This window comes from Hermetia illucens, chromosome 4, assembly GCF_905115235.1.
Source record: "Hermetia illucens chromosome 4, iHerIll2.2.curated.20191125, whole genome shotgun sequence".
In the NCBI taxonomy this organism is placed as follows: domain Eukaryota; kingdom Metazoa; phylum Arthropoda; class Insecta; order Diptera; family Stratiomyidae; genus Hermetia; species Hermetia illucens.
Genome location: NC_051852.1, coordinates 110,038,907 through 110,054,485, shown reverse-complemented (window position 1 = coordinate 110,054,485; position 15,579 = coordinate 110,038,907). Strand labels below are relative to the sequence as shown.

Here is a 15,579-nt window from a genome sequence, read left to right as displayed (position 1 = left end):
ATTTAAAAATTTACATGCGCTAGCGAAAAACATATCCATTCGTTTCAAAACAATACTCAAAACAATACCAAAAACATACATAAATTTTGACATTAGTTCTGCTCACTAAGGCGAATATAAGCGATCCTTAATAAGGTTAAGCGACCATCGGAATCAACCATTCGTTAAATTTTCGTTGCTTCTTCCGCTCGTTTCTTAAATAACCGTTTCTCAAATTCACTTTTTGCATCTACCATTTCACTCACTTTCCATGGTCGGAAGCACACTACATCCTTCTCACATGCCGGCATATAAGCAAAAAAGACATCTCGTGGTGGACCTGCTACGCAGTGATATGGCTTCATGACTTTCCAGCATGTTCTAGCATCATCGAGGAGGGCCAACCGTAACTCATGTTCATACATATCGACTCGTTTTTTCGTCTGAAATTAAAATTTAATATTGCCTTGGTAAGCACAAAGGCCAATGAAAGAAAGGAACTATTAATACTGACATCACCTACAGAGGATGAAGGTGATATTTTTATGGTGTCCTTGAAAATACATATTGTAGATGCTTTATACGCAGATACTAATAACGGACGAAGAAAAGCAATTTAAAGTTCTAATGTGTGGAGAATTATTTTTCGCAGCAATGCTTCTTCAAGCGCGACAAATGTTAGGAGAAGTTTAGATAAATTCAAATTCTTCTAAATATGAATACGAAGTGGGAAAAGCTTAGATCCATAGAAGATTAGTATTTGGTTTGTTATTTCGCCATCTTGTGTAGGCTTTTTACCACAAATATTATCCGGAATACTCCTCCTGCGGACAGCATTCCAGATACACTCTCTGTCAGTGTTGTCCATTATACTCAAGACGAGTGTCTCTCTTCGGATTCTTAACGGTCATCATCTTCTCTCAATTACTGGGAAAGATCTCATATCCTCAAGATTTACAGAGCGAATGGTTTCACCCTGTGAAAGCATGTGACGACGCTTTGCCAGATAATCTATAAGAGGTTGAACTTCACCGGACGTAATATGATTAAGGATCGTGGTGAGGTGTCCTTTCATCTTTTCAGCTGTTTATTATAGTGGGTGAGGATCCCACACGCAACGTTGACGTCCCTCACAGGACCATCGAGAGGCTTACGGTTACCTACAAGCTCCTTTCTGTTGCAGGATATGGTAACGAAATGATTGCAGAAGCTTCTGCTTCCTTGACCAACGCATCAATGGAGTCCGTTTTGCCGCTGTGTATCTGGCTTTCGAAAGGGATTTGAGGTGGTGTTGTTATTTGAACTCAGAGCACCATATTGACGAGGCGGTGATTCCTTCCTTAGCAGGATATTCTGACATACACCAAGACTAAAATATGAAGAAATTCGACTAACACGTGTAAGTGGTCTCATCTGGAGAGATCTGCCTTTGTTTGTAGATCTCTTTCTTCTCAAACCAGGTATTTTTAATGACTATTTCGTGTGACACTGCTAGTTAGGTAGACCGCAATTCGCTGTTGGAACACCCATATAAGTTATTGGTGTTAACCTATCGTCTTCATACGGATTCCCTTCTCACTTTGCTGTTGAAATTCTCAGTTATGATTTTTAGGTCTTATCGGGGCAGGCTTCGAAGGTTCTATTATAGTCCAGTTCCAAGGTCCGTTTGTGGCTTCATAGAAGGCAGTTTTTCTGGGTAGGTTCGTTAGTCTTACACCATAACAGTAATTCCCAATCCGAAGGATCAGTTTGTAGTTATTTGAAATAATAAAGACTTGCCTTTTTTCTTTCCGCTAGTAATATTTATTAATCTTGCAAATTCCGTTATTTCGGGAACCATTTGTTTTTTTCATCAGTGCAGCAAGTCTCAAGACTTGCTATTACTAGCGGAACGAAAAAAGGCAAGTCTTTATTATTTCAAATAATTTAATGGCTAGAAAGATCGCGAGATTACGCTTAATTGGCATTTTTTTCCGATTTTAGGTGTGAAAACTCGCGCTTATCCATCCTTGCCTGCAGTTTTCCGTTGAAAAACAAAACTGTCCGTAATCACAAATTGGTGGGATTAGGGACATGATTTGGAAGGAGTGCTTTACGTTGGAGTTCCGTAGGTATTTCTCAGGTTTTACGGTCCATCGTGGATTTAGATCATAGTTTAGAAGGTCTTGGACAACTTTATTACAACTAACGTTCTAATGCTTAGTTTCTTACATCCATACCAAATGAACGTGTATTACGCGACGCAATAGATATCAAAGAAATACCACCCTATGTATTTTTGGATATCTAATGTGCTTCCGACAACACGTCGCATATGGTATTACAGATTGCCCTCATTTCCAAGGGAATCAGAGATACCAACACTTTAGATTGGCAAAATACTAAATAGGCAAGTTGAAGTACCAATTCAAGTCTTCACATTCACACGCAGAGCATGAGGGTAATTTTTGGAATCGTAGGAGGACATTAGCGAGGCGGAGAGCTGATATTCTTCCTAAATGCTATTTCAAATTAGTCTTTGGCACTGGGGGATAGCATCAAAATAAATTCGATATTTGATGTTTCTATACTCACAATAAAGGCAGTTGGTCCAAGGGAAAAATACTTTGAACCATTGAGGCAGGAAGGAGATTACTCCTCTTCTTTTTCTTCAGCCTTTGTCCCGTTCACATTTGACTCTCTCGAATGCCTGATCTGGGTGCAATATCGACGCTTTTAAATCCCCATCCAGCGTATCAAGCCATCGGTGTTTCGGCTTACCTTTTGGTCGTTTACCATCGACTTCGATGTTCAGACCAATTCTCGTTAGCACGTGACCATACCATCGAAGACGCCTCACCCGCAATTTTTCCACGATCGGTGCAACCCCATAACGATCGCGGATATCCTCATTTCGGATGTGACGAAAACGTATCACGCCACTATTCCAACGCAACATCTTCGTCTCAATTACTGCAAGACGCTGGTCATTGTCTTTTATAGTCGGCTAACACTCACAACCATAGAGAGCGACGGGATGGACGACATTGCGGTATATTTAAGATTTGAGACGTTCCTTGATACGTCCATCACAAAAAACACCAGTTGTGGAACGCCACTTCATCCAGGTTGCGTTAATGCGTGAAATACTTTCATAACGCAGTTCTCCACTGGTTGATAGCATTGACCCTAGGTATTTAAATCGCTCAGTTCTGGGCAGACCACTGCCGCTGACAATGATTATGCCTGTTTCATGGGGATCGGTCGTCAAAAATTTAGTTTTATTTAGATTCAATCTGAGACTAGGTTGCATGAGACGATCATTCCATTTTTGGACAAGTTGCTCCAGATCATTTTTGCTATTGGATGCTAGGAAAACATCATCTGCATAAAGCAATGTGTAGAGCGCTGGACATTGGATGTCCCGTGTGACGGGGTCCATAACAAGAACAAAGGAGTGGTGGGAGTGCGCTTCCTTGATGAACACCAACAAAGACACGGAAGGAGATTACTAAGGAACAGAAACTCAGATCTATGAACCATAAACCTTTTGTGGAATTTGGAAGGGCCATGAACGTGGCACTAAGGAAACAAGAAACACCTCAGGGAACTATACTGGGAGAAGTTACAATGAATAAACTCCGATGATGCTTATTGGGAAATATAAACCACAACATTCACAGGATTGTTGGAACCTCACCATAAAGAGTCTTAGAATCATAGTGGGTGTACACATATGTTAAAGTTCCTGGCGTAATAGGAATACTGTAACCAGTAAAGGGGCACGATCGTTATTCTAGAACGCAGTGCCACTTCTCTTGACAGTATTGTTATTATTATACTGCAGATTAAACAACCGCCTGGAGAGCTGGAGATGTCTATAGACTGCAATGCACCAGGGCAATGATTCAGTGTTTGTTTGTTATAATCAAGAGATCTATTATCTTTATATGGTGTTTTGGCCCTTAAGCAACTGATTATTGTAAGTTAGGCGTTGCAATTTAAGGAGACGAGAGCCTTGAAGGTGGTTCTAATGTGATTGGTTGGCCAGCCTGCTAGGTGAAAAAATATTGTTAGTGATTTGAAGAGTCGAATACTGGCGAATGCTGGACAAATGCGCTAGTTGCGGTAACTAGCGATTAAAACGCGTTTGATGCACTGGAGCTTCCTATAAGTTGTTACTCAGTATTTCGACACAAGAAAATATATAACTGAAGTTTGTAATAATGAGGTTAGTTTCTTTGCCTCTAGCTGGTTATTCTGATAACATTGCTAAATGAAAGATGGATCCTGGAGACGGTGTAATGCTACTATAGAGGAGCATACGTATATTCTGAAATTTATTATTTGGTCTTGTATGATAAACCAAAGCCGACACGGTAGAATACTTAATGTGACGAAGTTAACGCTGCCCTCTAAAAATTCTCGGTAGCCCCTCTACATGAGGAGGTAGTGTAGACTACCATTTTGTGAATTTAACCAAGATCTTCAGGGAATATAATAACATTTCAGACGTAAAGAGTATTTTCAATTTATATGATTAAGAGCAGAGTGAACTTTTTCAAACTTATCATTATATATTGTGGGCTGCATTTACTGCACCCAAACAGTAGACGCTGGAATCCTATAAGAAAGCTTCTCAGGTCCCAATCCCAAACTGCTTCTGAGAGTGTAGAAAGAGCCTCAGGATCGGAGCTTTCAGGCCGTAATGGTCCGTTGTATTCTACGCAGGGTCGTAGAGAGAAAACCCGAGCCCGGATTGAAAATTTTTCCGCAAAAACCAGCCCGGTGTGAAATTTGTGCAAACCCCCATATTATTTCTTTTTACATTGACATTTCTATTCAGGGCCCCCGAGAGAACTTCGAGCCAGGGGGGAATTCTTCCTTTCCATTTTCCTTTCGTCAGGCTTGATTCTACCACTCGCAGGACTCGCATGTACGCAGGATTTCCGTGAGGGGATCTTACGCTACCCGCTGCAACTGCACTGTATAAGCACCAAAAATATGGCGTCTGATGTGCCTATAGGCGGAGCACTCAGATTGGAAATGTTCCGCTACAGGATGGACACCCTTATTTTGAACATACGCCCAGCTAATGAGCTATAGGCAATTAGAATGCTTACAATTCTTGCTGCTGTATACCTTCCGGTATTTCAACAGTACAAACTTTCCTGTGTGTTTGTTTGGTTCTGCCAAGAAAAAATCGGTGTATTTAGTGGTATTTACGCCTGAGTCCACCTGCAAAGCAGCATAGTTTGTTTGACCTTCACGTTTAGATGTTTATTCTTAAGATGTTTTTTATCTAGAATAACGGACCAGCTATTTGATTTCTTTGGAAAGTTTGGGGATTATTTCCTGCGTCTTCAGCTGGCGAAGTTCGTTCAGATTCCTCCTTTTTGTAAATAATACCATCGCAGTTTAATTGGAATTTATTAAAAGCTAGTCATCACTTGCCCTGTTAGTTGGGGATCAAGAATGCACTCAGAGCCGTCCCTGCTTATTGTAAAAGGCGACTGAAAGGAATAGAAGTTTGGGACTAGCAACCTGCAAATTTCGAAACTCTACTGCTATCGGAACTCAAAGTGCTCGCTTTTTGCAACTCGAGCGGGAATTCCAACGGTGTAATCTGTATATATAGGAACTAAGTGAAGTAAGATGGTGGGACTCTGGACAGCACTCCTCTCCCTGTTGTTACACGAATGGCAATGCAATGACTGTAAGATTCCAGTCCAAGCTAAGAAGCATCACAATTGTACAGTGCTATGCACCAACGGAAACTTTCGATATAGTGGAGAAGAATGGTTTCTACGAACAATTACATGCTGCGCCCTCTAATTAGACATCCATGGCTTATATAATCCAGCTGTCAGTCGACAGTCAAAAGCAGCTCCAAACGCAAATTCCACGCAAATCACGTGACCAACATATGCAAGAAGAGGCATTATATCTCAGCAACCTATCCTACAAAGTATATTGCAAAATGGATTCACAAACAATGCTACTAAGGAACATAGATTGGCTCAAATCTGCCCACCCGACAGTCAGCGACTTCAAAGCGAACCCGATCAGGGAGTAATAGCAAGAAACCCAACCCAACGAAATCCGGCAGATAGGTTGAGATTGCTGATTTTTAGGTAGCACTTCAATAATTTCGTACACTAAAAACAAGATCAGCATCACAAATTCACAGCGGACGTCATGGCACATGTGGTTTAAATATAGTCAACACGGACGATAATCCGCCAAATCTAATCATTGTATGTGTGTTTGAAGTGGGGAGAAGCATAGCTTCTGAACATTTAGACCCTCTTGGCCCATTGCACTCGACTACCCTGTCTGACGGAATATCCGTTTATGTCGCAGCATATCGCTGCTGCTGAATCACATCAGCATCAAAAATCTGACGTCTGATGTGTTCATAAGCGGGACATATTTCGTGGATATTGCTTCCTCATTACAAGGTGGAACTTATCGTATTGGAGAACCTCTGTTTTGGTTCAGTTTCCCCTTGAGAGAAATTGGACCATCTCCCCCTAAGGCATACAAGATTTTGTTTCCCCTTCGCTAAAGTTCAATCGGTTTCTACATTTCTGAACGAATTTCGAAGTGATCGAAGGACTGTGCAACGCCTTCAATGCGGGTTGACTGTCGCTATAGATAACAATGCGCCTGCCCGTCAACCGCTCTTCAATCACCCAGGTTACTGCCCTTATAATTGCATACACGTCAGTCTAAAAGACTTTTGAATATGTGCCAAGGGAAAAACAACTTCTCGTTTCTATGTGAAAGACAGACTCCTGTTCTGTTTTTGAGTCGTCACTGTAGAAGACCCCGACAGTCCGGCACCCTTTCTACTGGTTCGTCCCAATTTTTTCAGGATAACTTCACATGTTCTACCAAGCAGCTGTATGAGAATCAGAAGGCGTTACAAAATCTGGATTCAGTTCACCCAATGACTACTCCAATGCTGCACACTCTTCACTTCAGTAGTCTACTAAGCATTGCACTGCTTTGAATATATAAATGCAAGGGCTGCAAATTGAGTAATGTATTTGGAGCTGTTCCAAATTTCTAGCTCATGGTATCGGTAAAAGCCCGACACTTAGTTCATTGAAGTGATAGTCCCCTCACACTATGGATGTATAAGCCAAAATCGGTCTAACACTAAATGAGGTTTAAGCCCCGTGTCGGGGTAAGGGTCCGCCTGTATAGCCCGTAAGTTGTGAGAGCACATTTCATCTTTACCTCTACATGTTTGCTCTAATGAAGGATCTTATCTATAATTACTCTCAGATATTCCACTTTTTCGGAGAGTTGGAGGGATGTACCCCAATCCCTTCGCTTTTTGGTGGTTTTATTTGCGGCTGCTGAAAGTCAATTCCTTAGACATCAACTGTCAATGCGTTGGACTGATAATATTCCAAACAAAAAAAATTGGTTGGCGCACAGGCCTAGCACTCGTACGTACTGTGATCGGAAGGCGGAAGTCGCAGTGGAGAGGTCACTCATTAAGCAGGGGTGACATTTGAATTGCTGGCTACGCGGAGGGAAGTCGTGAGGGGACTTGTCGCCCATTTTAACGAACGAGGTTGCGTCTGTGTGGTTAACGGGTTATACTTTTTCTTCCATATTTTCATATTTCATTATATTCTGTTGATGCAGCTCGCAAAAACTTACCTTGTCGAAAATCATATCGCGCATGCCATAAGAAATAGATTTTTCTGCACAAATATCTTCCGAGACTGGTAATTTAACTTTAATTCTCTTCCCCACTAATCTTTCAAAATGGACCAGTGATTTTTCTAGAGCCTTTGCACGTTGCTTTCTGCTGTAGATTAGTCCATATCGAGCCCTAATCCACTCTTGCAGAATAGGTAGCATATGAACATCTGGAAGAGAAGCCAGGACGAATTTTCCATTTTGTTTCATTTTACCAATTGCATCTTTTAGCAGTGAGTCCATCATAGCACTATCTTTCGGATCATAACTCACCGGTTGTCGTTGGAATTGAGGTGGAGGTCTTATCGGGGGCGTTTTCGGTCTATTTTGGTTATATTGCGTTTTGTTCATAACACTTTCGGCCGGATTGTCATATCCAAGATTCTTTAGACTGCTGGACTGATCCCGATTTACGTATTGCAATTCTCCAGTGCTGAGGGATTCTTCATTATTCTCAAATCTCTCATTCCATAGTCTTACCATATTGTGCCAAGTTTCACTCAAACAGACATCGATCGCATCGTTTTCGGAAGCATATTTGTCTAGTTCTAATGCGGCACTGATTCCTCTTTTTATAAAATTGGTTTTCACTAGGAAATCTTGTTGGAATATTTTTTCATAGTCGAATTTATATGGTAAATTTTTGCGTGGGCCACGAAAGTATATTTCATTTGGTTTCGGAATGCCTTGGTGACCATAATCGAAGGGCTGATAAGGACACTTGTTGCAAGTGCAGCAGTTTTTAGTTATGAAAGCTTGGAGGGCATTAGCATCTTCGACACAGGCATTTGTTTTCTCACAGAGTTTGATTACTTTCTGATCTGGTATGTTGAGGATTAAGTCTTGGATGAAAAGCCGTAACCATGTTTGAATTTGGTATTTCTGCGCCAATTGCTCAAAGTCTTCTTTCGTTTTAGCTTGATCCAATTCCATTTGGGTGATGATCCTTTGACGTTGTTTCTAGAATCAATTGTTAAAAGACTTGTTATTAAATTCTGGTTTCAGTTTGTAATCAAATACAATTAAAAATCATCAAACCAACTTCAGTACTCTGAATACCTTAGAAATACTCCGATATTGACCGATGTCTGAGTTTCAGGTCTTTCAGGGCATTTTTTTAAATTATGAAATAATGGGAACTAATAATTTTTTTCAAAAATGACACTATGTTACGTAAATATAGACTCTATTCTTTCTTTGCATCCTCGTCATTATTAAGTAAATATCGGCTTTGGAAAGCGTAGAACTGGGGCCATCACTCATTCAGTTTTTCAACCGGGTCATTGAGGACGATAGGATACCACTTGATTGTCAAGAAAGTGGGTACATTTTGGATAACCGAATTCGTTCAAAACCCCAATAACCATGCCGAGTTTTTTAAGCACTTGTAACAACTGACGCAATAAACACTGTGGGGTCACTTATGGAGAAACATGGTGAAAAGCATCGCCTCCCTTACATTACATACCTGAATTTGAAGAAGACATTCGATCGTGTGTCACATAAACTTGTTTGGTATATACCACGGAAACAGCTAGAGTTTGCCGGTTGGGTTAAATTACTCTGAAATGTGGCAAGTATATCAAAATCGTTTGATGACTGAACTGAACTGAACTGAACTGAGTTTTTGACGACTAATCTCAATGAGCAGGTACTAACACCGTCAGTAACAACGAGTTATCTATATATATGATATGATCAATCTGCTGTGCCATGAAATTCTTCATTGGATCTAAGACCCGAACTTTCTAAAGAAATCAAAGACGTAATTCCCCCTTTCAATAGGAGACTTTTTCTTATTCTTCTTCTTTACTTTCCTCGCAATTTTTCCATCATCGGTGTAAACACATATCGATCGCGGATATTCTCATTGCGGATGGAATCATGGCGTGTTATGCCACTGGTCCAACGCAAAATCTTTGTCGCCATTATCGCGAGGCACCATTCATTGTCTTTGATAGTCGGCCAGGTAGATTTTGGATTTGAGACCTTAGTTAATGCGTCAATGACAGGACGTTGTGGAACACCACTCATATCAAGTTGCGCTGATAGCATTGATCGGCGGAGGTATTTAAATCGCCCATTCCTTGGTAGATTGCTGAGTGGTGGCGATTTCCGTTTTGAGATTTCTTCAGAAGGCGCTCCACAAATAGTATTGTTTGTGATTGACGTACGAACGAACATATCAAATCTCAAATCATCCTCAGAATCGTCCACCATGTAATTCTTGGACGACTCACTCGTCACCCATTCTCGGACAGCGGGTTCTATTGTATGGCATAGCTCACAAAGGATGTCGCTCTTACTTAATATGTGACCTACCTACTGTGACCTTAAGAGCAGCAGCCTGGTTGATTGACGAGCGATTAAAGGGTAGATGCACTGCAAAGTTTATCCTGATTGGCAATAATTCACTAGCTGTGCATATGTCCAGAATAGGACCTTCAAAAAATGATATATATGTCCAGAATAGGACCTTCAAAAAATGATAAGTATCCATCCTGTAAAAGAGAAGGCGAAATACATGTGGCACAAATAATGCTTCCTAGATATACAAATTCAAGAAGAATGCCTTTCTTCGGTATTTTAACGAGCAAAGCCTCTTTCTTCCACTCTCTTGAAGAGATCTCAGTTCTCCAATATCTACGAATAAGTGGAAATCCCTCAAGGCGATTTTATTCTGAATGGGCGCATTGATGACAAAGACAATTTCGATTCTGCTTATCATCCGAAAAAGATGTAATTTCACCGGTGTAACGATTCAAAATCGTGGAGAAGTGCTTCTTCCGCCACTTTCACGACCACCTGCACGCTCTTTCCTGATGTATTTTATGACGGCAACATATTTGCTATTTGCAACAACTTCTACTGGCGTGGTCGGCAACTTAATTCTTGCCACAGTGTCACAGATAAAGATACTGGCGGGTTATTCAAAATTTGTGTTGTTCGCGCACTAAGCCAGTTTGCCCAATGATGGTCAACAACCGAAATGCGGAAACGGTCCCTATTAAATTTATGGGAATGACGCGACGTATTGAATTTGAGTTAAATACGCAATCATCGATTTCCTACCTTGATATTCTACCTTACTGAACATCCGGACGGGAAAACCTGTGGCGGCACTGGAATATTTGTCAGATCCCACATTAAACATTATGCTCTAGGAGAGGCTGTTTCCAATCAACTTCAATCCGATTTCTGCAGTAGACCAACGAGGCGACCGTCATCACAATCTACTGTCCTTCCAAATTTAGGTTGACTGCTTAAATATTCGAAGAATTTTTCAACAATCTGGCGAACAAATTTCTGCTAAGCACGTTTATTAGGGATCCAGAGTGAGAACTCCTAAAGGAAGACAGTTGTCGGACGGGGTGGCAAATCGATGAAAATTCCCGGATTAGATTGACTTTGTTGTTACTTAATATATGAAGTGTGAGCTAATAACAAGGAAGTCGTGCTCTGTGCTATTTTGAAATCATTCGGTGGTAAACTAACAGCGAAACCCGCCAACTGGTGAAATTTCCAAAAGTACGGAAGTGTTCATCTACAAATAAACCCTCCTTTCAAAACCAAATATGGATTCGATAAATCCCTATTGAAATTCAATGAATTAATGACTGTGAGCTCTCTACGCCATGCAGATGTGCTGTAGGGTCCGAACTCTTATTGTGGGAGACAATGAACTTTTGACTCCTCATGTATTTCTGGAAGACTTGGGTTCTTAGCAAGAGAAAGATGAAGAGGGCGTAGACAAGAACGCCTGGCAAGGATATCGAATTGGTGCACTTCGGCGCAAAACCGAGTTGCCTAGAGGCCTAGGCCGGATGCCGGGGCTCTTGGGCCATTGATAATGATTTGCGGAACACCTGGACAAGTTTTCCTTTCTCATTCACCGCAGGTGTAGCTAAAATTGTCAAAAGTACCTATTGTTGCGCCAAAATAAAGTTTGTAATTTCGTTTCAGGCAAATCGTTGGAGCTGTTAAAGAAAGCTCCGGGGTATGACCTCATCATGTGAAAAATTTTGCCGAAACTTTCGGAAATTGGAATCACCCACATGACAAACATATTCACCGTATTAACAATAACCAAAACCGTGTCCGTTAACTTTACTAAAAATTTATTTTTTGCAAATATTTCGGCGACTACTTGTCGCCTTTCTCACGGCTCCAAATCCTAGTACTGAGGAAGGCGACTAGTAGTCGCCAAATTATGCATATTTGCAAAAAATAAATTTCTAATAAAGTTAACGGTTTTGGATTTTTAATTTACATTCAACGTAATCCTACGTCTCGTATGTTACCCTAAGGCTTAGAAAATTTGAGAAATTACAGTAATTCCTAAATATGAGAAGGATCCAACCCAGGTTCTATCCTACAGGCCCATAAAATAAAGAAGCTTCTTTCAGTACAGTTTTGTGGAATTTTCGTCTTGGATCGCAAATTCAGAGTGAAATATGACAACTTCATCCTTCGTGATTATGATATCCAAGCTGGAGTTCTGTAAAGCAACCTACTTTGGTCGCCTTCTACCTTATCTACACTCAGCATCTGATAACTGACTATAATTTGATGACCCCAACGTTTGTAGATTGTATTTCATCTATATTGGAAGTCTCCGTTGGTGTTTGATGTACAAATGTGATGCTTCTTAATTTGGATCGGAATCTTGCAGGTTGTGAAGGTGCACTTTAAGGTTGCTGTCAACAACAGTCGGACACGGGATTTGCACTTGCTGCCTTCCAGGGTACAGAAACAAAAAACTGCGAGAGGGAAAAGATTACTCTCCAGAGTCCCATCATTTCAGTTCACTTGTGTCCACAATGCCCAGAGTATATTATCTTATTTTTCACTCAAGCTAGAATAAGCGAGCATTTTGGGGACTTCCGATACCATTTTTGAGAAGTGTGTGCACATTGCAGAATCTGACCATAAAGCATGAAGCACGAGTTTAGTTCCTATCCGCACTGTTGAAGTTTCCCCATCTAAATGTGTGCAAAGGTAAAACATAGCCAATGACTGATGTTTGCATTTTGCAGTTAACCCGATCACTGATCACATTTAGTTTAGTCTCCCGGACCGATATTATTCCTGAGTATATAGGGAGCCGTCCCTCAAAAAAAGGAAGAGCCCTCACCCTTATACCTACGAAACCTGCTGTAGGCTGTAAAATTCCTTAATCACACCATAATCCCTTAGTTGTTGAGGGTCTAAGATCAGCGAGGATCGTTTTCTCCACTAGATTCATTTCTCACAAACCCTCATTTTCTAAATTCAACAACAATCAAATATTATTAGGTACTTTCCACAGTTTTAACCTTCGTTTAGGTTAGCTACTAAGGATTCTGTTAGGCTTTTATTATCTGACACCTAAACGTTGCAGAAAGGCTGTAGCCTTCCCGTTACAGAAAAAGCCTGCAGTAAACTCTATAAGGACATGAAGCTTAGTGTGCTGACCTGTAACCCTAAAACCTTACCTGTTGCTGCCTTAATCCATGGAAATATTCACTATTCTGGCACTTTGTGATATTCGACAGCGTATCTACTAAAGTTTTGCGGATTTCCTCAGCAGTTTTGTGCTTCTTGCAGAGAGCTTCCATTATTTTCCCGCGATCAAAGTTCCCTGAAGTCAAATCCATAAGTTGCTGGTCTAGGATATTTGTCACAATCTCTAGACTACTTCTAGTTGGCTTCGGCTCATAGTGCCCAACAGTCAATTCCTCGCTAATATTTCGCTTGAACCACCTCGTGCTTTCGTTTGGCACGACATAACTTGGGTCCAGGTACTTATCATACGGAGCAAAATTTACCGAAGGCAGCGGCGGCATTGTATTTATGTTTATAACCTTCGGCTTAGGACGCCATAAAGGCTCTAAATATGGAGACTCGTATTTTTGGGATGGAATTTTCTGCCGCCTCTTTTGTTTCACCTTTTGTGGCTCGGCTGGCGGTGGAAGTAATTTGTCTAATTGCCTAAGTGTAGTAATCATGTCCAAGTGACATATTGCAGACATAATGATTTGTTCGTTGACAGTATAGTTTTGTACAGGATGCTTGCAATTAATACACGTTTTGTCGTAGAAAAGTTCCATTAAAAACCAAAGGAAAGCAAAGTCACTTCCGTTGCACATTCGTAGAGCGAGGGCGACATTCGCTCGATTTATGATTGGCTTCAACCCAAGGGAAATTAATGCCTGTTTGCATCGATGCACTGTTCCTTGTTCAACGTCCTCGCGGATGCTTGCATGCAGCGAGTCAGCCGCACTCATTTGAGTTTCTGATAGTTCTCGGTACCAGGGCGGCAAGTAATTAGTTTTCATAAATTTTTTAAGCGCTTTTTTCTGTATAATCTTTTCCTGTTTCTGGACATCCTTAAACTGTCTGTACTTCGCTTGAGCCTTCTTTAATTTTCTCTCCAATTTAAAATGCATGATTTCGCCTTCAGTCACAAATGCCCGATCGAATTTGCTGCATTTGGCCTGTTTGCGTTTTCGTTTTTTTGTTGGCTCACCTAGCCCAAAACCTGCGCATGGTCCATTAATTTCGCCAAAAAAGTTTATATCCTCCATTTAACGAAGATTTTTGTAAATGTTCCCAGAAACGAAAGTGACTTCTGTAGTATAAAGTCAAAAACTTAATAAGTGTTTTGTAGGTAACTGCGACCTTAAATATTTTAGATAAATTCGTATATATGTATAGTCGACATAAATGAAGCACGCTCTGGCAAGCCCTCAATATCCAAAATTGATATTACCATTCATGAAGCCTTGAGCCTTGACGGTGCAGAATCATCGGAAAGCAATTGCCCTTTTGAGTTGGGGTATAAGAAAGTCTTCCTTGCTGATCGCAAACGGTGATTAAAAGGAATAGAAATTTCGAAACTTCACTGCTGCCGAAGCGTCAACAATGCTATCTTTTGCTATCGAAAACGGACTATGATTTCCTTGATCTCGGTACCGAAGGCCCCCAGAATGCTCGCTTTCTTCAACTCGAGCGACAATTCCAACGATATAAGCTGGACATTCTGGGCATAAGCGAAGTAAGATGGTGGGATTCTGGAGAGTATTCCTCTTGCCCCCCAATGCAATGTGTTTTTCTGCTCTGGAATGGAGACGCAAACCCGTTATCGGGTTGTTTCTGACGACTACCGCAAGGCGCGGTTTCTTGGCCTGCTAGTCGGTTTCTGGCCGGCTTCTATCTGCAAGATTCCAACCCAAGTTAAGGAGCATCCCAATTGTACAGTGCTGTGCACCAACGAAGACTTCCGATATAGTGTAAAAAGATGCTTTCTACGAACAGGAGAGACCTCCTAAAGGTGAGATTTTGACTGTGATGGGTGATTTGAAAGTCAAGGTGGGTTTTAACAAAACTTGCTCGAACATGTGATGGCGTAGCATGGTCTTGGTGACCATAACGATAATGGTGGGTGGTTTGTTGCAGTTTCTGCAGTTTTCGTCTCGTCATTGGATATTTTTGGAGAACAGAGTTTGCCGTAAGGTTAACTGGGTTTCAACTGATCGACAACACATGATTAATCAGATTGATCATCTTGCGATCACCAGTAGATTTAGGAGTTGTATCCTCCAAGAGAAGCACTGACATCCTCCAAAGGAACAAGAAATCTGATGGTCGATTACGTTCGCTCGCGTGTTGCATTCGTCACTTCTCGCAGGGTTGCAGAGCTGCGACGTCTCAAGTTCAATATGATCCAGCTGTCGCTCGACAAAGGGGGGGGGGGACTATCTTGCTGGTAGGACTGCAGATACACTGAGTAACCCGTCTGAGAATATTGATGAGCATTGGATCGCCATCAAAAATGCTCTTTTTTCTCGGGTGCTGCGTAAGTCGGTGGCCACGCCCGGCTGACTGCGGAATCGTGGAAGCGGATCGATGAATGGAAGGGAT

The 15,579-nt window shown here is 41.2% G+C and overlaps 1 protein-coding gene across 1 annotated transcript; it reads right to left on the bottom strand.

Moving 5' to 3' along the window:
* Positions 1-2: 2 nt before the first annotated feature.
* LOC119654988 lies at positions 3-14,281 on the bottom strand. Its single transcript, XM_038060652.1, has 3 exons — positions 13,152-14,281; positions 7,636-8,637; positions 3-422 (listed from the first exon to the last, which is right to left on the bottom strand). The coding sequence occupies exons 1-3, from the start codon at positions 14,241-14,243 to the stop codon at positions 165-167; spliced, it is 2,352 nt and encodes a 783-aa protein (XP_037916580.1). The 5' UTR covers positions 14,244-14,281; the 3' UTR covers positions 3-164.
* Between the last annotated feature and the right edge of the window lie 1,298 nt (positions 14,282-15,579).

What these genes read in the sequence shown, in the direction of transcription:
- LOC119654988 (XM_038060652.1), bottom strand. Translation starts at nt 14,243, where the DNA reads ATGGAGGATATAAACTTTTTTGGCGAAATTAATGGACCATGCGCAGGT. An exon ending in ATGGATTAAGGCAGCAACAG is followed by an intron (nt 8,638 to 13,151) that starts GTAAGGTTTTAG and finishes AATTGATTCTAG; the next exon opens with AAACAACGTCAAAGGATCAT. An exon ending in GCGATATGATTTTCGACAAG is followed by an intron (nt 423 to 7,635) that starts GTAAGTTTTTGC and finishes TTTTAATTTCAG; the next exon opens with ACGAAAAAACGAGTCGATAT.